At 33.4% G+C, this 23,043-nt stretch overlaps 1 protein-coding gene across 2 annotated transcripts; it reads left to right on the top strand.

Annotated features, from left to right (window-relative positions):
* Nucleotides 1-857: 857 nt before the first annotated feature.
* LOC129222541 (cytochrome c oxidase assembly protein COX18, mitochondrial-like) lies at nucleotides 858-21,988 on the top strand. 2 transcript variants are annotated; one of them, XM_054857053.1, is made up of 6 exons: nucleotides 858-998; nucleotides 1,900-2,374; nucleotides 8,253-8,397; nucleotides 14,356-14,477; nucleotides 19,237-19,347; nucleotides 21,814-21,988. In XM_054857053.1, the coding sequence occupies exons 2-6, from the start codon at nucleotides 1,916-1,918 to the stop codon at nucleotides 21,979-21,981; spliced, it is 1,005 nt and encodes a 334-aa protein (XP_054713028.1). In that variant the 5' UTR covers nucleotides 858-998; nucleotides 1,900-1,915; the 3' UTR covers nucleotides 21,982-21,988. The 2 variants fall into 2 exon arrangements, with proteins under 2 accessions (XP_054713028.1, XP_054713027.1); XM_054857052.1 differs by having other exon boundaries at nucleotides 858-1,231.
* The last annotated feature ends 1,055 nt before the right edge of the window (nucleotides 21,989-23,043 follow it).

Below are 23,043 nucleotides of genomic sequence, written 5' to 3'. Positions count from 1 at the left end.
TAGGATATTTTCATTAGTCATTACCGGTTTTTCATCTATCGCTAGCTCTATTAGAACGCTCTCGGTTAACCGAACCTTCTCGCAGAAATCTGATTTAGCTGTGTTCGCATAGAGTAACCTAGAGTAACCGACCGGTCGGCTGGTTGATGACATTACGGTGAATACGGTGAATAGTCCACTGGATATTTTCATTAACCGATATTAATCCGTATCTCTAGAGCTCGAATACGCTACCTTGCTGTGATTTACAATACTACTGAAAAAGGTAAAACATTCCATTCCACTAGTTTTCTTTGGGGTAAATTACAGATTTCAGATAGTTTAAAGTGTAAAGTTACAGCATTTGTTTGCTTTACCTTTTTCATCCGCCATTAGACAGTGGCTGCAGCGTCTCCTATAGTTTATTGGAGTTGCAAATGTTCGACTCCTCCATAGTTATTTTTTTCTTTCAATAGAGAACTTAAACTACCCTTTAATGATGCTTTTTAATATCTGTCACTTGCTGCGTTCGCATAGAGCTACCGGTCGACAGTAGAGTCCCTTAAATGTCCCAATAAAGTTACTGGTTAATTGGTTATTGCCGAAGTTGTTCTGAGGCCGCAATTTCAGCCAATTGGTTGATCAACTTGGCACATTCGACCCTTAATAAATATTTTTCACCTGCGCAAGTAGCCGCGATATTAACCAAAAGCGGTCGATGGAGCATCGGTTACTGAACATGAACAACCAGTTAAAAACCACTGACGTCAATAGCTGTCTCGGTGAACCGGTAGCTCTGTGCGAACGCAGCCAATTACAGTAAAAATAGCATTCACCTCCTACCAAATTCACTGCAACCGTATCCAGAAAAATTGTTTTTGTTTACAACTATGAAAACAGTGGTTCCTTGAAAACGAAATTTAAAAAATGCGTTATTTTTTTTTTAATTCAAAGTATATAGCTATCTGCCAGTAATTTTATTTGTACTCGAGTTCAAGTTTTGCATTTTTTTCATTTTAGTAAGGTTCTGTATGTTTTCTTAAATGTATTTATTGACTTGAGCCCAGGATTGTTTGGTTTAAACCACGTTGGTTAAAACCATGGTTTAAACTAAGTGTTTTTTTTTAAAATGGTTTTCTTGAAAAATTTTATCGTTTTCCTACAAATGTTTTCACAACTTTTCCATATTATTATAAAGAGTAAAATCTAATTAATGCAAAGTAACTAGCAAAACTTTAAAATTAAATTAAAGGTAAGAAATTTAGAAACTCATTATTATTTTTAAGGTAATACAAGTTTGCTTAATAGTTTTTCTTTCCGTTTTTTTTTTCAAATCAATGCAACATTTCTAATCAATCCAGCTTTTTCTATTAGGCACGAGGCATACTACTACTTTCTATTAGGTACATACAAGGCAGACCAACAAAGTTTTTCTAAAATGTCTACTGTTTCTTCTCATTAGATGTTGTATATGTATGATATGTATGCATCTTCATATTTTATCATTCAGTAAAATTAGAATTTCATTTTTAAAATTGACAATTTTCCCCTCCCATAAATTTTTAGTTTGGAGTGCATCTGCATAAATAACACCTGAATGAATTTAATCATTAATTAATTTATTCTCTACCTGACTTACTTTTCTCATTGACTAAATTTGTCTCAGAAAAGGTTTCTAAATGAAATGTACAGTGAAGCACCATTTATGAATTTCTCTTTTATATGTTTTTATCAATTGTACATTTTTTTAAATTGGTCCCTGCAGAGTCTAATTCATATCAATGTATACTTATTATAGGTTTTTTTCATTTAAACGCTTTCTTCATACAGTCTCTTCAAAAACGTATAAATGGTACTTCACTGTATATTCTTTTTCTTGATGTCTCTGACACACATTATTAAAAGTTTGTATATTTTCAGGTGCCCATGAATAAAGATGTTGCTGTTAGGAATTTCAAGCTGTGTCAGGAAGAATGTTCTTAGCTCTTCCTTACATAAATTTCCAAGGTATCAATCACCTTTGAATTCCCTGGAAGTGAAAGTACTTTTACTGAAGAAATCATTTGTATTTACTACTTGTCGAAACTCATCCTGGGGTTCATTTTATACTTCTCTCTCAGAATCTGCTCCTATAACATCACTTCAAAGCTTTTTGATTGACTTTCATAACACATCTGGTCTACCATGGTGGGCTGTTATAATGCTAAGTACTTTTGGAATAAGATCCCTTATCGTGTTCCCGCTGGCTGTCCATCAACATCAAGTCATTGCTAGATTAGCAAACTTAAGGGTTGAACTTGGAAAATTAGCCCCAGAGTTAAATAAAGAAGTAAATGTTGCTAAAAATTTATATCACTGGGATGAACAGACTGCGAAAAGAGTATTTAAGAAAAATGTATGTATTATTATTTGAATGTTATTTTTTAAATATGTTAATAAGGAAAAACTAATTATGAAAATTATTATTAAACTTTATTAATATTTTCAGTAATTCACACAAAAATTTGAAGGAAAAAATAAAGAACTTTTATGTATGAATTTTAATGAGTCAGAAATCCTTTTAAAGATGAATAATCTTATACATAATATGATGTTTTATTTTGATTTGAAAGATAAAATTATGGAGGCAGTCTGGTTAATGTGTAAATATGTAGTACAAATGTAATTTCTGTGATAAAAGTTAATGAAACAGTTCACAAATGAGAATCTTTTACTTTTAAATTTTATACTTTAGTATTCCTCTTAAATAATGTGTAACAAAACTGTATCATAATGTTTTTGTTTTAATTTGGAATCTAGCAATGTGAAACATGATAGTTTGGAACAAATCTGATATACCCCCCTCTTGGCGACTTTTTCCTGTTGGCGCCAAAAAAGCATCGCCAAGAAAACTATGTATGACGTCATATGTCATACATCGTTCTTAGCGATGCTTTTTTAGCGCCAACAGGAAAAATTCAAATTATGTCATTAATTATTTAATGAAATTAATGCATTAATTTTTTTTCCGTTGTTTCTCCGGGATACGAGCCCTCGGTCTCATAGTACTTTCGTAATGAGACCTCGGCTCGCCGGCCCTGCCTCGGTCTCATTACGAAAGTACTATGAGACCTCGGGCTCGCCAGGACCTCGCTGCCGCTCGGTCCGTTATCCCTCCGACTTTTAATATACATCACAGTCGGATATAAATCACAGATCTCCTCCTTTCAGTATACAATAAAGTCACAGATTTTATGTGAAATTAACGCCATTTTTGTGCTAAAAAAATGCCAACCAGACCAAAATACAAACTACCAGAAACACACTAAAAACACAATAATTCAAAATATGTTCACTTACCTTTTTTACTTTTCTTTTACTTCCTCACGTGAGGCAGTGCACATATGTTCCGCTCTTAGGGAAATTATCCCATTTTTTATTATCATTACTTTACAAAAATATTTAAATTATGTTTGTTTTGACAAAAAAAATTCCAAAAAAAACAACCTTATTTTACTTGTATTTTGTACTCCACCCAATTAATTTCGCGAATTATTTCCAAAAACTTTACAAACATATCCTCATTTTTGTATTCACAATTTTTCATTCAAAAATTTTAATTGATACATTTGGACAACATCACAAATCGAACTCATAATTAAAATAGAAAATTCAACTAAATTAACATTAAAAAACAACAAGAAAAAGAATACTCTAAAATAAAGTTTGAATTGAAACTTTATTTTAGAGTATTCAACTTAAAATCTCTCTAAGAGCGGAACATATGAGCACCTACCTCCTACCACAGAGACACGTGCAAAAAGACAGACTTCGAGAAACTACTTTCCAGCATTCAAGTTGCAAAACCAGGGTTGCCAAGTTATCGCCTTATTGGCGATTTTCGTATCGAGCGAAAAATTAAAATCTCGCCAAGAGGGGGGCATATCAGAGGAGAGCCGATAGTTTTTTGCTTTTGCTGAATGTAAATCATTATTCAAAATTTTTTGAAAAGCTTGAACTACAGCATTCTATACAGGCTTTGGCATTGTATATAATGCCTGAAACTAGCCAGCAAAGTATGAAATCATTCAGATTTCACTTTTCTTAGGCATTCTACCACCAGGTCCATTTTTGGATTTTCCCGGGGGGGGGGGTAAAGGGTTTATACTCTCTCCTGACTCGTTCCATAATTAAGGGCCTGCATTTTACGGTTATGCCAAACAACAAAGTAAGAAATACATCTTTGATTCTTAAATTATCTTAAGTTTAGCATAGCTTAAATTAAAATATCATTCAAGCTCACTGTGGTACAACAGGTTGGTTGATTGTAATTTAAGGGTTTTTTTTTTAACATTTAAATATGAAAATTTTGTTTACCTTAATAAGTGAGACAATTTTATTTTGCGCAACTTTCATTTTTCGTTATGTATCTTGAATTGTTTGTTTTACTGGCACTCTCGTTATTTTTCAGTACAACATTTGCATTTTTGAGGAATCTATGTCATTTTCTTAAAAACTTTATTTATCAGGAACTTTTTTCATACTTTGCCTATTTGTCATTCTATAGAATGCCTACATACTACAGGAAAAGTATGTAACAATTCTCATATTTCATATTTTGTTCGAAAATATCCATCATCACATACAATGCCTAGGAATTTTACAGAATGCTGGAGTTTCATCTTTTGCCAATAACAATAATAAGCAAAGATACTGTTTTTGCAAGTTTATTTTATGCATTAAAAATCAGAAAAACAATTGAGTTTGGCTAATGTGAAAGTAATGACTAATACATTTGCACATATTAGCCATTATTTGTAACATCCATCAATAAGTAAAATGGGAACAAAAAATGCATATGCAGGCGTCCCTCATGTAACACTGTTCGAAATTTGAAACTATTATGTGACAAATTTGACAAAACACGATATAAAACTGAAATTCAATACCACACAGTTTTGACATTAAACAAATTTTAAAAGACTGAATTTTATTTTTGTTCAATGCACTGAATTTTTATTTTTGTTTTTTAAATGTCTTGTGTAACACGGTTTGGATACTGCATGGGTACAAATTAACTGTGTAGGTGCAACTTATACGTTAGGTATACATTATAATACATTGCAACTCATTTATGACTTCTGCACTTTTAAGAACTGATAGTGCTTTTCTTTTTGTGCCCCCCATCAATAGTTTTTTAAGGGTTACCAGAAAAAGCAGCATTTGATTTATAAAACACACATGATTGTCAGGATAAATACAGTAAAATCCCTCTAATGCGGATACTAACGGGACAATTTTTTTTCCGCAATAGAGAGGTGTCCACAGGACAGGGGTTTAATAACATTATTTGCATTGAAACTGGAGTATTAAAAATTGTCCACATAAGAGGGGTGTCCGTTAGGAGGGGTTTTACTGTATTACAGAGTTTCTTTTATGAATCAGAAAAAACTAGGCTGGTTTTGAACACAAAATAATGTACCTTATTGATGTTCTAGGAGAGACTAAGAGAAGAGGCCAGAAAGTTTGTTTGTCTTAACCTGAACTTTTATTTTAATTCGTCATGCGCAATATTTTTAACGGTATTAAATAGTAAACCAAATGTAGTTAACGAAATGCTCATTTTTGCCGGGATTTTGTGTTAACGGTGGTCATATTAAGAGAGTTTAATTGTATACCCTCAGGAAATGGTCACATGCTTTGTACTTTTATAGGATGTACAATAATAAACTGTAGGCCATCTCAGTTTCTTTTCTTTTTTTTTTTATTCTTGTACTTAGAGCCTGTATTGAGTTGATACTTTTCTCCTTGTAGTCATACTCTGCTTATAATTGTAAGTCGTTTTATTTCTGGGATCACTATTACCCAAGCAAACAGATGAATCATGGGGTCATGACTAGGCTTGCCAGATTTTTAAAATGTTCAACTGGGACACCGGAAAGCCCCCTCCCCCCCTGCAGAGCTGTAACTATTTAAAAGGGTACACACCCTTGGCTGATTTTCAGTGTTTTAGGTGGTAATTCAGTGTAAATGTTATGAATAAATGGCTACTTATTATGAACCTAAACCAGGGGTAATAATAAATGGCGCAAGCAGATAAATTTTAACAATTTGGTTCTTAAACGTTAATAATTATAAATTAATTAAGTAAAAAGAAACGCTTTGAATAAGAAATAAAAATTTCAACAATATTATGTTTTTTTCATTGGCTAGAGGGTCATTTCACAGTATTTTGGACAATTATGTAGAGTCCGTAACAAGACTTATTTTGCAATAACTATTTAATTTACTGTTTGACTAGCACATTATCTTATTTTGAGTTTGTCCTCCCTGCACACAAACTCAAATTAAAATAATGTGCTGATCAAACAGTAAATTATATACTGTCAATTCTCGATAACTGGAATCTAAAGGGACCGACGAAAAAATTCGACTTATTGGAAGTTCGACTTACCTCTAGTTTCGGTTTTCAACATTTTAATATGAAAAACCATCGAATATTTTAATTAATATGTACATGTAACAGACAAAATTACAGAACTTAAAATTTTTTAAGCACAATATGCACAATTTCTCCCTGAAGAGTTCTGAAGACAAAGTTGTGTCTGGTCTTGAACTTCTCCAGCCATCCAGCACTGGCGTGGAAATTTTCTATGTTCAGTAATATAGCAAAATTCGATGCTTTCTCATGCAGCAAATATCTCCTTATTAAATGGCATGATCTTGAAATCGATACTGCTGGAGCCACTTGAAAAGAGCTGATTCTACTTCATGAAAGGTGCACATCTTCATTCTTTTCAAATTCGGATTCATGGATTCGTGCCGCTTTTGAAGTTTCTCTTTTAATATCATTGACAGAGTATTTGGAGCCATGTTTCAATGCATTATCTTTCTTTTTGAGCTTTGGATTCCTTTCAATGTTATAAATAAAATTTACTTTACTTTCTAAATCCAAGGTTTTTAGCTTTTGCTTAGACATCTAAAGAAAACTCTATCTCTCTCACTCTCAGGAATTTATCGGCAATTGATTGAATTAAAAAATGAAGGGGAACGCATCTTAGGTCTGCCTTTGAGAAAAGGTACTATAAATTGACTTGGCAACTTGACAGCTTAAAAGCAGGTTCGTAGTCCAGCAACATGTTGAAGTGTAAACAATATTCAACAAAAGAAAACAAGCTATACTCATTTCCGCATGTGTAACTCCTTTATCGCACATTGGCTCAATAGGTGTTCTTCTTGCTTTAGAGGTCCATTTTTCAGGAGTTGCAAGTGAAGGTGAATATATTTTTCTCTCATATTCACTTGAATTTTTTTTTTTGTTCTTTCAAAATAAATTTCAAGTCATCTTTAAAAAAACTTTGAGTTAAGGAAGTTAACTTCGAGATATGGAGCATAATTAGCACGTAATTTAAGACAAAGGGATCAGAACTTGATGAAAACTTCGAGTTATCGCGAATTGACTGTAGTTATGGCAAACGAAGTGTCATGTTACAGACTCTATATTTGTCCAAAATACTGCAAAATGGCCCTAGAACTTTTTTTAAAAAACTTTTTTGGTTTTAATCTTGTTATAAAAATCTTCACAAGTTAATTTGATATTAATTTTACATGTCAATGTTGCAAATGACGAAGTAATTATTTTAAATAATCCTTCACAGTTAATTATTTAGACTTTTTTGTCATCTATAATCAAATTAATTTTTTTACTGGGATGTGAAGTTAACTGGCCGGGACACCGGATCATCTGGCAAGCGTAGTCATGACCACTTTTACGGCAACCAAGGATAATCAAAAACTGCATTTTGAGGACTGCAATTTCTAGAAATTTCTTGGTGACAGAGCTCCAGACTCATTTGTACCTAAAATTATGTACAGTGGTGTTGTACTGGGAAAAGAAGGTTGGGAGTGGGAGGACATTTGCAGATTCTAACATAAAACTCATTGAAATCAAAAAGGTGATATCACTTGAAAACTTGGAGGATGCTTGAGTTAAAATAAAAACTGAGGGGATGCCGAAAATAATCTTGTTGAGTAATAAATTATCTGTCCTTGTGAAATTTGTTGTCTTCATACTAGTGTTTTGTTCAAAAGTTGTAATTTTTTATTTAACAAATAAAATAAATTAATGTGTTGCCTAAATAAAAAAAGGCAACACATTTTTGCTCATATTGCTTCTCTAATATAAATTTAACATTAGTTTATTATCTATAATTTTTTGTACTTTCTTAAAACAATCTGACAAACTTCAATATTTTTCATCTTTTTTCACTTGCATTTATTTTGTCTTTTTTTAGATGCATGACTATTATCAGAAATTCATGTTGCGGGATAACTGTCATCCTTTCAAAACAGTTCTTTTAGCTTTACTTCAAGTTCCTGTTTGGATATGTTTTTCTATTTCATTGAGAAACTTAACTTATGCACCTATTAGTTTTCCAGGTATTTTAGATTATGTTAAAAAAGTATTTGATTCAATTCTTTTGTTCATATTAAAATTCCAACAATGAAATACTGTAATAATTGATATAGTGCAGCAGTAAAAATTTTGTACATAATTATAATCATCATCTTCATGGATCGAATGAAATGAAATGAAGGAGAGGGGGGGCTCAGCAGAGCCAAGCACTGCAACCAGAGGTCTATTGTACTAAACCCCAAACAAAAACCTTAAAAAAAACCAGTAGCTGTAGCAAAGATTAGCAGGCATTTAATGGCAATATCATAGATTTCCCAAAGATCAAGTAAGTGGCGGCCAAGGTGTTCAAACCTATAGGCAGAAAAGGTATCACAATCACACAGAATATGTGCAACAGTTTCCTCATGAAAGCGACAACCTCTACAAATTGGGTCATCAGTGACGCCCATAATAGTAAGATGCCGCTTCAAGGTACAGTGACCAGTAAGGAGGCCAATAGCTCTTCTGACGCTGTTCAGTCTTAAGAGCTCCTTTGCCCTAATACTAGGGCAACCTCTATTAAGTTCTTTCGCCTGCCGCTGTCCATCAAGGTTGCGCCAGTTATTATACTGTTTTTTACCAAAAATATAAAAAACAGCAGTTCTAATAAGATTTTTCGAAATCCCAAGTGCTGGCTCAGGGTCAACAAAAGGGATATCAGAACCATTCCGACAAGATAGTCGGCCTTTTCAATTTCCCTGCACTCCAGAATGTCCAGGTACCCAGCAAAGGGTAACCTTGTTCAGCTTTGCAAGATTGCAGAGCAAATTATAGCACTCCCAAACGATGTGGGATGTCATAACAACCTTCTTGAGTGCGTTTAAGGCAGCCTGACTATCGGAGCATATATGAACACAACAGTCTCTATAGCCACGACTCAGGCAAATACCACAACACACCAGGATAGCATGAATTTCAGCCTGAAAAACAGAAGTAAACTTGCCCACAGGACAGGAATATTCAATACCATCACCGGGACAAAAAGCCCCAGCCCCAGTCCTTTCATTCATCTTAGAACCATCGGTGTACCAGAGAGTGCAATCTTTACCATGAGATAAGGTAACATCCCTCCAGTCACTCCTAGAAGGAAAGATAACCTGATATGGCTTATCAAAAGCATACTCGCCAAGCATGTAGTCACTTGGCAGGCCAGAAAGAGGATGAGTAAGTACATCCTCATCAAAGTACTTCCAGGAAAGGTAACAAGAGTAGGCTTTCCATTGATTTGAGCGTTTAAGCCTCTCCATACACAAGAAAGCTTCAGCTTCAATCCGCATATGGAGCGGACATAAACCTAGAAGTAGTTCCAGCGCAGCAGTAGGCGTTGTCCTAATACAGCCATACTAATGCTATTTTAATGCCCCTAATCATAACAGAGCAAAAAAAAGAGAGAAGGGGCAAAAGCCCAATAAATACTAAGGAGGCTTAACAGCCACCACCCCTTTAGCCTCAGATAAAGTCTCATCCTGCGACATAGGCGAAGTAGGCGTGAGAGTCTCATCAGAGTCAGAGTCAATTTCTAACATACTAAGAGAGAGCATAGTACTCTCTTCTTCAGAGCTGCTTACCTTTGGGGTTTCCTCCTGTGAAGGGGGACCCTGCTCCTTTGATGTAGAAGCCTGCTCCACCTGAGCCACACCGGTCTTGACATTGGGATCACTCAGAATCTTGAAAGTATCACGATCAAGGCCAGTATAGGCTCCATAATCAGCATTTTTGATTGCTTCAGCAGACTCCAGATCAACCTCAAAGATCCATCTTATGGTGTATTGTTCCTCCACTTTGTGGATGAAACGCCACTCCTCAGATTTCGACTCAGGGTTTAATCTGTTGATTCTTTTAAGCAACACTCCTGCATCTCTAGTAAAGACATCCTTGGTTTTGAAGGCAACTTTAATAGGCTTTGGTAACTCATTAGCCCAGACAACCTTTAGTGCAGTGCCACCAACAACTTCAACATTGCCATTGAGTATGTTCCGGAGCCACACAGTGGTTTCAGTATCGTCACAATGGACAATCAATGCACCAGCATGTGCGACAGCCCTTTGGATTTTTGGCGTATGCTCCCCAGTGGGGATCAGATCCGTTCTTTTGAGGATTTCGAGTTGGATCCTCTCCGCCTCATTTTGGGATAACCTCTCCCTTGGATAGGTTTCTCTAATGACAGCCATCTTAAACATACTTGCTGCCTGGGCATAGGTCGGCAAGTGACCTGTCCTCACTCTTTTAGCTGTGGTAGTTTGAGCAGGAGAAGGGGTTGAAACCTCCGACCAAAGCTGTTTGGTTCCGCCAACCTTCTCAGGAATGGTTGGCCCAGTAGCTTTCCGCTCCCATGCTTGCTTTCTTTTCTTTTGTCTGCGCATGTTGCGCTTTTGTGATTTTGAAGGTGCACCCTGCCCCCCTACTGCAGAGTTGGCAGATTTCAGAACTGCATCCTTACCACCTCCAACAGCAAGGTTGCTTGTTGCACCTTTTGCGCCAGGATCCAGCTCCATAGGAGCCATTTCACAGGCTGATGGAGTACCTTCAGCAGAAGAACCCAACCCTTCATTTTTTTTGTTGTTTTTATTTTCCAAATCATTTTTTGTTTCTTTATTTGTAATTGAATCATCCATAAGAGAACCTGAGAACTGGGAGGTGAAAAAATGTCGACACCCGCATAGCCTCCCTGTACAGGTGCAAGGCTGGATACAACGAGGTTTCGCCTGGTTCCTCGAGGGGACCGTTTGAGACATTAGAAAACCCAGATGCCATTCATCCATCAGCACGGTGCCTCACACCTTAGATTGGGTATCCATTTTAGTCGCTTTTTACAACACGCATGGACTACGTTGGGACTATTCTGCTCCGGTCACCAAACGGAGTGCTGGCGTTCAGTTCACCGTTAACAAAAACAGCTATCCAGGGGCAGGACGAGGACCTACCAGCTCACCCCCATCTGCATGGATTAGGCTTTTAGCCTGTTCCGGCTTCCTGGTCTGTCCACCGCTTTAAAGTCGACTGCGGTCTCGTTTGCCTTTGGGTTGATAGTAGTATACGGCCCTTGGTAGTCTTCCACCCGGCATTCTTCGTACGTGGTCTCTCCATTTGATATGATAATCAGTAATTTTTCCGTTAAAGCTGTAAATCTGTAATTTTTTCGTATATCTTCGCTTCTTATTTTGTCTACAGTGGTGCAATGTTTTACCGCTCGGAGAAATCGCATCTCTGCCTTCTGAATTCTGTTTGTTGTCTGGGAGTTCATGGTCCATGTTTTCGAGCCATAGAGCAGTGTTTCTACATAATTATTAATAATGTACATAATTATTATTATTAATAATATATATAATTATTATCTATAAATATGTTTTAAAAAGATGTGTTTGCTTGTGAGGCACTTCCAAGGAAAACAGTAAGGTCTAAGAAAATGGAAGTTGACATACAGGAAAAAAGCTTTGCTGATGTAGCCCTGTTTTTAATAAGTTTATGAGAAAACTTTATTTTTTCTTTGCTTTTTAGCCCTTTTTACCCAACAGACCCTGACTAATTCTTAGTATGTTATTCTTTGATGCATTGCTTTAAAAAACAGAGCTCTAATTTACTAGCATTCTAATTGTTAAAACCAATTGTGTACACTCATTTGGCAATGGCCAGCTGCATTTCACAAACTGTCAATCAGCGAAAGGTATAACCAATCAGGGGTGTTCCATAGGGTATACTCCATGCATGCCGTATACTCTCAAACACTTTTTAGACATGTTATGTATATAATGGCATGCACATATTGTGCATAATGGGTCACTGTGTGTATACGCCCAGAAAAATTGATGTGGGAATGCACAATGAACTAGAAATTGTATTGGTTAATAATTTTACAAATATTTGGTTTGTGGGGGATGGCTATCGTTTTCCTAATAAGTAAACATAGCTTAAGAATCTGTAACATAGAAACTTTTGCTATCATTTCATTTCAAGTTTGAAATAAATCTAGGGGAAGGTGGGGCACCTTGGGACACTTTTTATATAATTATTTTTAGAAATTTTATTTTCAAACCAATTTTCACCAAACTTAGCTGAACATGCAATTTAGACATTTTTGCTTCAATTAAAGTTTCTTTTACTCCTTTATTTTGTCAAATTAAATTTTCATAAAAAAAATTAAAAAGTCATTGCAACTTCCCAACCTGCCAGGGCACCTTGGGACACCACAATAATCCTGATAATTGTCGTCTTAAATAATTGAAATCTTATTTCTAATAACATTTTCTACTGTTGTTTCAACAACAGACCCATCAACAGCAAGGAACTTCCTATTTTCTTTTCTAGATCTCATCATTCCTGTTACTTTAATTTTTTTAACACTTTACCAATTTTCTGTAAAACAGTAGCTATTTTCTCAATTTTAGATCATTTAAACCAATCAGATTTATTAAGTACAATGAAATAGGCTTTTTCTGAACTGCACATTGGTGGAGCAGCTTGGGACAGTGTCCCAATGTGCCCTACCACTGTGTGTCCCAACCTACCCCACTTAGATCGTTGTATACGGACTTTTTAAAATTTGCTGCACAATATATTTTAATTTTTTTATGATATTATTTTAATTATTTATGAAAGAACATGTTTCAATTCCCACATGCTCTGATTGAAATTATTTCATTTCCTACTTAAAAATTATAACAATGAAACCACCTATAAATGTAACTCCAAACCTTTCAAAACAAAAAAAAGATTAGATCTGTCTTTTCCTGTTCATGTGAGAAATTCCAAAGTACACTGAAGAGTAGATCCTGCTGTCATTGATGATGTCCTAAGAGAACTAATTTCTGTTTGCAAAATTAAAGCTGAAATTTATGGTGTCCCACGGTGGGAGGCCATGTCCCAAGGTGCCCCACCTTCCCGTACAATAAGAAACCTTTGTGCTACAAAGTAATTGTGAGAAATACAATGTAAAAGAACACATTTGCCAGAAATTGCAGACACATGTTTTGATGCTTCAAGGAACCTCGTTTTGAACATGCACATTTTTCTGCATTGAAAATGAGGTTCCTTGAAACTCCCTAACATGTCTGCACTTCTTAGATTGTTGTGAGTTACACTATATGTCGATGCATATCTGTGTATCAATAATAAAACAATATGTTTGTGTGTGTGTATGTGCAAATTAAAATAACCTTTATGCTGCTGCCATATTTATTTAAGTTGATATCAAAAGCACCTTCTTGTTGTAAAAAAGGGAAGGGTATAAAATGGGAACTGTGCAAAAAAGGCAACTATCTAGGCGTCAAAGACATTTAGTTTTAATGTATATAATTCATCAACCTTTTTCAAAAATAATTTTAATAAAATGACCTACAGAACAGAAAAAAATCTCCATTCTGCGTATTAAACTAATGCTTAGTGATGTAACCTCCTGCTAGGGTTTGGGGGCTTGTACTTATCGATATGATATTATTGCAAGGATCTCTTTTGCCACATAGTGCACGTCAAGAAAGGAAAGATGATGAACACCCATTGCATACTAATGAGCACGAAAATAATTTTAATCTTGAAAATAGGGAAAGTAATTCATGGAACTCATAGATTAGAAGCCAGTCTTTTAAAAGATTTTTTTGTGGTCCACAAGGAAAAAGTTTTAGAAGCTATTTGTTTACATTAAGCAATTTTATCATATAATACCTAAGTAGTTTTACATCATATTATTGATATATTTGTTTTTAATTCAGTTTTTTCTCACATATTTTTTCTTTCCATTTAAGTAACTAGAAAAAATCCTTTCACCGTGGCTATCAACGTTGGCATTTGTACTGTTCTTTAAATGCCCTGATAATTTTTTCCGTTTTTTCTTTTGTTTATTTACTTATTTCTGAAGAATGATATTCATTTTTACTACATGAATGCTTGAATTCCTATTAAAATTGAATGCATAAATATTTCTTAAAAATCTGATTTATTTATTTCAGGCGCTGAAGTAGTACATTTTGAATTAAAAAACGAAGGCACTCTGTGGTTCACAGATTTAACAGTTCCTGATCCAATTTTCATCCCTCTACTTTTGGTAGCTGTTAATGTAATTCTTACAGAGGTAAAGTAAAAAATAAGAGCTGGTTGTTCTATGAACTTATTTATTGACAAAACACGAAATTGGTTTCATAAATATACCTTTATGTATAGTTATTAATATGAAATGTCAAAAATCTAGGAAATTATTGGTAACAGCCATGAATGAGAGATACAATGAGAAAACAGGGAAATGATTACTTATATTTAAAAAAATATTACTACTAATACACACATTGTAATCAAACATTAGTACATTCAGAAAAAAATCACTTTTTTCTTATAAAAGAATGTGTTTGAAAAATATTGAAAAAGGAAGATGATAATCAACAATCGTGGAATACAAAGTAATGGAATACAATCGTGGAATACAATGTAATCCACTATGTAAGACAAACTGTTTTATCTCTGAGTAAATTGAAATATCAACAGGTAAACAAATGTTAGGACTTTATGTTGTATGAAAAATATTTAATATTTTAGATACACAATGGGACTTCTACTACCTAACAAAATGATGAATAATTTCTAAAAAAGAAAATTACCGTATTCAACCACAAACATTTTGAGTAAAGAGGTCAGAAATTTTTATTCATCTTAGCCGGGATTTTCAATTTAATATGCGTAATATACATTTTTGATCTAATTAGATGACAAACCAAACTTAACCAACAGCATGTTCATTTCAGCCATGATTTCGTATTTAATGTGATAGTATTAAGAGAGTTCAACTGTATATTGAAAAAACATTAATATGAAATATTATTATTTATAAAATTAAAAATAGGTTTTTGCTGTAATTGATTTTCAAAATTTTTTTGAAGGTGCAATTATATTGGTGCTTCAGATACGTATTGTGTTTTATATTTTCCTTGTATAATTTAAATTAGTGACTAGGTTATCCAAATTTTGTGTGTAACATATTCTTGTGCATAAGATCGTTTTGTAACCAACTGCTCAAAATGAATTTAATACAACTTTCGGTATTTATTGTTAATGATTATTAAACAATGTTATAATTCCCAAATTTGCAAATAAATTGCAGAGGCGTGTTCCGGGGTTACAAGGAACCTCTTTTCCGATGCAAGAGATGTAAGTTAATGAATTAGAAGACATCTAGGAGGGCTTTTCATCTATAAGCTCCAATTTCTTCCATTGAGAATCTTGCATTTTTTTTTACTACTCCGAAACACACATCAGCAATAATGTGTCTTTTCTGCAATAAGCTCACATCTGTTTAAAAAATCAGTCCCTTGTGACAAAAAAACGCATTATATGCAATTAGATGTCTTTTTATCCAAAAGCTCAAATCTTGTATATGAAAAATTAGTTCCTTGTAACTTCAAAACACATGTCCATAATTATTTTGAAAATTTGTGCACTATAATGTTGTTTTATCATCATTTATAGTTCAGCTCCAAGGTATTCATTTATTTCTTGCTGGTATTGTTGTTTATTTTAATTTTTCTTATAACCATTTAGTAATGGTCGTAACAGATAATGAATTTTAGAAATGTTCTATTTTTAAGGTGCTTTATAATTAATGGATATTTTTCAGAGGAGTTCAGTTTGTTACCAGTGAGTTAATACATGTTAAAGAAAAAAAACACAAACCTCAAAATGCATACTTATATTTTTTAAATATTTGATGAAATTTTAAAATAAATAAATAATAATGATCATAACAATGTGAGACAGATAGATTATTCGAAACTGCAAAGTACCTGTAATCAGAGTCTTTTAATTTTATCCTTCTTCCATGGGCAGTACGGAAAACATGGAAAGCAAAAAGCACTACATTCAGTCCTAGCACTGTAAAATATTCAGTCTTCAACCCATCATCCCCATAGCAGAATACTTTAGAATGTTCTGCAACGTAAAATCATTTGACCAAAATTGTTCTGCAAGTACTTCAAGCATTGTACGCGAAAAAACGTGACATTTTCCACAAATTGGGTACCAAAAATCAAAATCGTTTCCTATCGGAGTTTTTATTTTTTTTATTTTTTAACTGGACTGTTGCTGTTTATTTCTGTGGAAATGAGATATTTCTGGACACATCACTGCTTTCAATCAAATGGCTAACTAAAGAGCACTGAATTTGGAAAATTAGTTGATCATGAAAACTATAAAATCGAAAAAATTTTAACAAGGTGTCAAACCTAAACCGATTGAGATTCCCCAAAAATAGTTTGTTTGATTTCTAAAATACATAGACAGAGCAAAGATGCAAAATTTTATAAAAATCCGAACCTAGGTGGCAACCACATTTTTTTTTTGGTTAATTTTACATGGCATGAAGGAGCAATTAAAATAATGTTCCTAAATAAATAAATTACTAAAATAATGAATAAAATGAGTCGAGTTCGGGTTGCATATAATAAAACACTTCAAAACTTTCTAAATAATTGAAATATTTTCTGGATGCAAAGGGATTGAAATCTCAAACAAGACACGCAATTTCCGGCGATGGACATGTTTCAGGGTTGGCATATTTCCAAAACATACGTGTATGACCGAAATTGCAGTGGATGAAGATCGATCGTGAAAGTTCTACAAAGGACTTATCGAATTCAACATCGCGAGTTTTCCCCCAAATTATCGTAATTTGCGAGAATTTTAGATTTTCTTCTAATTTTAAGAAATCTGCAGAATTTCTGCAAAATTCTCTGCAGAATTTCTGCAAAATTCTATCTTGAGTTGGAAGGTATTTGTAGAAAATTTGCAGTTTCTACAGATTTTCTGCACCGCGATTTCTGTTGATTTTCTGCACCGCGATTTCTGTTGATTTTCTGCACCACGGTTTCTGCAGAAATTTCCCTGAAATTTGCAGAATTTTTCCAAAAAATGTATCACTTTTCCTTTCACATTTAAACAGAATTGTTCTGCAGCTCAGGCATCTGTTCTGCAACGTACGTCGCAAATTTAGTAGTATTCTGCTTTGAGGCCCATCATGCATCAACCCTGAAACTGACTTTCATGCACACTTACAATTAAAAAAGCATTAAATTGTTACTTGTACCAATACCACGTTTTTAAAAACGTTTTGTAATAATAAAGCACATTATTCAGTGCTCTATAGTTTTTTTTTTTTTTTTTTTTTAATTGAGTCTACTGAAAATATTAATGCAACAAGTTTTATAAGTGATATTTTTTTTGTTGACTTACACTTTGTAAAATCGGCAACTTTTTCTTCTTTTAGCATGAAAAGTTGCTTTATAATTCAAAAGATACGGGGAAAAAAAAACAAACTGGCAATTTTATTTCTTTCCGTCAAGGAACGTTCTAGGTGGGGGCAATGCCGGATCTTTGATTTTTTTTCAAACTGAGGCAAATCTGAAAACTGACGCCTTCACTTATCATCCTTCTAGTTTTACATCAAGTTTCAACGAAAAACGAACTGAAATGTTGTGGATTTGCCATCCCCACAAGTTGCAACAGAGCCGTATACAAGGGGGGGGGGGTCTTAGGGTCCCCCCCCCCTGAAAATGTGTAGAATTTATCGAAAGTCAGTTCAATATGAAGCCATTCAAAACAAGTTAGCAAAGTCAGCACCGACTGCAGGTAACTGGCATCAATATTACGATGGCGCCATGAATGTATAATGATGGATTGTTGGTCAAATGTCTGGCATTTGTATTTCTGATTCAGACTACCCTCGTATCAGGATCTCAATCTAGGCGGAGGAAAATAATTGAAGCATTTTTGAATTGTTCTTGTGCCTAAATTGCTTCTAAAAGCATTGGAAACAAAAACAAATAAATGTGTTAAAGAATTTCCATCTGAAATAGTCTTTTGTCGAGGCTATCTGAGGCAAAACTTTTTTTTTCTAGTAGATGTGTTTTTCTTGTTCTCAAGTTCGAGGTGCAATCAGTCTTAAACAGAGATCAATCAGTATATTTACAGTACTATTTCTCTCTAAAACTAGCTAAATTTAATTCAAATATTCTTGTGGTATGAAATATCAAAATGAAACGACAACTTTCTATTGGAACCTTTTTTAATAAACTGAGGTACGCTTAAACTTGATTTGTTTATTAACATATAAATTAAAGCAAGGAGGAAAATTCATATACGTTGATATTATTTATATGAAACATGTAATATTTCTTTAAATGGTTTTATTCTTAATATTCAGTATAAATATTTTTCGAAGAGAAATGTCATTAAAATGTATATGCTTAATGTTTCTTTTTTCTTATACTGATTTTACAGTGAAATTTGTATTATGTAGATATTGTTCATTATTACTAATTTTAGTGAGTCAAGGCTGGTTTTCAATAATGTACTACCTTCTGCAAATCTCTGCATGAAAGTTTTTAAACCCTCCCCGAAATTATTTTCTGGTTATGGCCCTGAGTTGCTACCCTCGTGCAAAGGGTTCCCAGAGTGGGGAAGCTTACTCCACCCTAGAGCCAGGACTTTGGTTGGAGAGTAACTTCTTACAGAACCTTTAGTTTTTAGCCACATTGGTAATCGTAGTATGTTAATGTACATACATGTTCAGACTATATGACAAATTACCCTAGAAGAAGTTTTGGATTTCTTATAAGCAAAAAACGAGAGTTAACAAACCCAAAGAGAAAATTTTGGCTGCACCAATGCTTCCTGTTTATTAGGATGTGAGCAATCAACAGTAGTTGTTATTAAAGAAATAGAAAATGTGCAATACATTGTAATTGTAGTAATGTGGATTGTTTAAATATAATTACAAAGTAATTATTTTTTCAGCATCTTCTTCATTTCATTTCATTTCATTTCATTTGTTATTTTTCAAATTTTAGATGCATTCTTTACGGCAAGTCAATAAAGAAACAAGGTTGCAAAAAATCCTAGTAAATGTTACTCGAGTACTCATTATAGCTATTGGAGCTGCTGCTATTGTTAATCCATGTGTAAGTATTTGTTTTGAGTTATTTGTGTTATTATTAAATTCTGTTCTTTAATTCTGCACAAAGTAAAAACTACAAGTAACTCTTGTGAGAAAAAATAAAGACAAAATGACAATAGCATCAGTGTAAAAATGATATCCATTTTTATCTGTTTAACTTTTAATGCCTTGTATGTGTTTTTATATTCTTTTTTTTTTCTCTCTTTTTTAAAAAATATATCTGTAATGGGAGGTATAAAGAACACTAAATCACAAAAACAAAATTAGGCATTAGATGAATTTTAAGTTTTTCTTTTGTGTGTGTTACTGAATTGTCATTTATGAACTAAAAAATGAAATATTTTTTAATCAAAACGTTAATGTTTTACGTCTCTAAAAAGATAGCATAAAATTCAATGTTTTGATTTGGGAAGAAAAAAAATCATAGTGGTGCCCTTTATTGGGCACAGATATATGTTTGCACTAATTTTGAGAAGTGAAGAATTTCAAACACACTTAAAAACATTTTCCATTTAATGGTCCTATTTTTTCTAAGTTTTTGTATTTGCTTTTATACACTTGAATAAATTACAAAAAATACATAAATAAATGAAATAAAATTAAATTGTATCAAGTTGTAATAATACTTGGATTCATTTATGTGCAGATTCTTTGAGATGATATTTGATAATGAACAAAATATTGAATAAAAGTTCATATTAAAATGTTTAAAGGAAAACCTCTGAGCATTTACTATCATCTATTGCAGTTTTCATTTGTAAATGTGCTATGCAAGTATAGGGTTCATAACTTCCTTAAGATAAAGAAACCAAAATTGAACTGCATATTCTAAATGAGGTCTTATTAACTTCTGTAAAAAGGTAAATAGGTGCTGAATAATATCCATAAGTCTTGATTACAGTTGAAAACAGGCGGGGAATAAAAACGGAAAATTTCGGGAAAAAAAATTGTTTTTTTTTTCCGAAAGAGTTAATTTCCACTTCGGAAAAATTGAAAAAATGAATTTTTTTTAACTTTTCAGGAAGTTTTAATTGAAATTTTCAGCAAAAAGTGATTAGATATTTCTCAAACTTAAATTCTGATGCAGTTAACTCCCCCCATCTCCTCCTTGTATACTGTACCTTGTATACTGTATAAATACTGTCTAACTTTGATAATACAATTTGCTGTATGATAATATGATTTGCATATAGATCAAAAAACTTTTAATACTTTTTGTAAAGAAAATTAAACCAATATCTTTAGTGAAGAATATATTTTCCTTCTTCATAAAACAAACAAGCAAAACTTTAAACAGAGAACTATTTCTACTGACTGTGCAAACTAAATGTACATGGTGCGGCAAAAAAACCCGGGCAAGCAATTTTCTATGTAACTAAATTAAAAATAAATAACAAAACACAAAAAATAATAATGTGCGAAGACCTTTAGCAATCAATGAATTAATTGATATCAAACTGGCCGCCTTTTGCAGTTTTGCACAGGCGCAACTGCTTATTCAAATTTTCATTCGAGGGCCGCAAGTCCTATATTCAAACCTATTCCCAATAAAGCAATTGGTTTAGAGAGTCCAAGCTTATGTGTAGTTTAGGGTAGACCTTTGACTCTAAAACAGGCCATACAGTAATAAATGGGATTAAGGTCTAATGAGTAGAGCATCCACTCGAAAGATGATATCATGTCAAAAACAATGCGCCTTGCACCACTCTTGTCTTTTTGGCCGTATGAACTGGTGTGGAGTCAAATTGAAATGTCCACTCTATATTGCTGTGCTGAAGTACAACAGCTTCTGAAATGTCCTTCTGGTATACTTTTTGGTTTATTTTATGGCCCTCGTCCACAAAAAACCAGAGATTTTTTGTCATTTGTGCTGATTCCATCACAGACAAAGCCTGACTTCGGATTTTGGCGATGTTTAACACTTTCTAAGGTGCTTGGAGTGTCTACAGACTAAATCCTATTGTTCTGGGGGTTATGAGCTGATTGAACTGTAAATCAGTGAAATGTATCTCTTCTAGTGTGGACTTGCGGCCCTTAAATAGTTTGCGAAGAAACCTTATGTTATACCAGAAAGAATGTTGTCTACAAATTTAGTTTTATAAAATTACTATTTATTGCTGATATTTCTTATCAGGTTTCAAACTAAATTGTTTGCGAAAAAATCTTACGTTATACCAGAAAAAATGTTATTTACAAATTTAGATTTATAAAATTACTATTTATTGCTGATATTTTATAATATAAGCTTACAAATTAAATTGTTTGCGAAAACACCTTACGTCATACCAGAAAAAATGGACTTTACTTTTGACTCATCATTGAAACTAACATACTAAAAGGGAGGGTTAAATTTTTTTTCCATACCTGTAAATTAAACTTTAGTTGAAAATAATTTGTTTAGAATGGTTGTTTATTGTGTTAGAATTATGTTAAAATAAGATAAATTATATAATCTTCTTTTCTTTTATAGAGTGTGAGTTTTTATTGGTTATGTTCAAGTACATTTGGATTTTGTCAAAACTTGTTCCTCCTCATGCCTAAAGCTCGAAAGGTCTTGAGAATACCAATGACAGCACATGACAGCAGACAACCTTTTCAAGATATAGTTTTAAATTTTAGGAAACGTTTTATGAAGTAAATTTAGTATTAAGAACCTATTTTATTTTAAAATAAAAATATTTAATCTGATCTTTTTTGTGTGTTATTAATGAAAAAATTACAATATACAGTAAGACCCCTCTAATGCAGACAGATTTTTTTGTCTGCAGTAGAGAGGTGTCCGCGGGACAGAGATCTAATATAGACCCTCGTTTTATGCGGGTTTATTTTATGCGGTTTCGATTATACGCGGTTTAAGATTTGACACCTTTATTTTATTTTACACGGATGAGTTTGGGTTTTACGCCGATCTGGAAATGCAAACGGATAAAATTTTCCCCTCTTTCAAAATCCAAATTCTTAAAGATTGCAGATTACGCGTAATCAATCCACTGCAGTTTGGTGTGATAATAATCGAGCTTGGGCCACTGGAGGCATTTTATGCGATTGGTCCCAGAGCTCTTTCCGAAAGTAAAATTATTAAACTCACACAGTTCAGAACTCACTGGAAGATGAACTTTTAGGGGTGACAAAGGAGGACAAAACCAACAAGGATGACGCACAACCAAAAATGTTCACATTGAAAATTTTGAGCCATTCCTAGACAATAGAAATGATCTTTCTGATTTGTTAGTGAAGGAAGATTCTATCATGGAAATGACACAAGTGCTCATGGATGCGTTAATGCTCAGCAAAGAATTACAGAGAAAAATTCTTAATGACTCCCAAAAGACTATCATAGCCAGCTCCTTTTTATAAACAGGACACAAAATTAATTTATGTTTTCTTTATACATGTTGTACATAAAAGTTGATATAAGTACACATTAAATTTATTATACAATTAGTCATCACTAGAATGAAGTATTTTGTTATCTACAGAATCGGTCTCAATTTACGTGGCATTTTCGTGGAATGTAACCCACATGTAAAACAAGGATCTATTATAATTTTATTTGCCTTAGAATCGGGGAATCAAATATTGTTCACATAGGAGAGGTGTGCACATTTGAGGGGTGTCCATTAGGAGGGGTTTTACTGTATTTTCATTGATTTATTTATAACAAAAAATAATCATGATTCATTTTATAAAATCAAACCTC

Source organism: Uloborus diversus, chromosome 5 (assembly GCF_026930045.1).
Source record: "Uloborus diversus isolate 005 chromosome 5, Udiv.v.3.1, whole genome shotgun sequence".
Classification (NCBI taxonomy): Eukaryota; Metazoa; Arthropoda; class Arachnida; order Araneae; family Uloboridae; genus Uloborus; species Uloborus diversus.
This window is presented reverse-complemented; position numbering and strand designations above follow the sequence as displayed.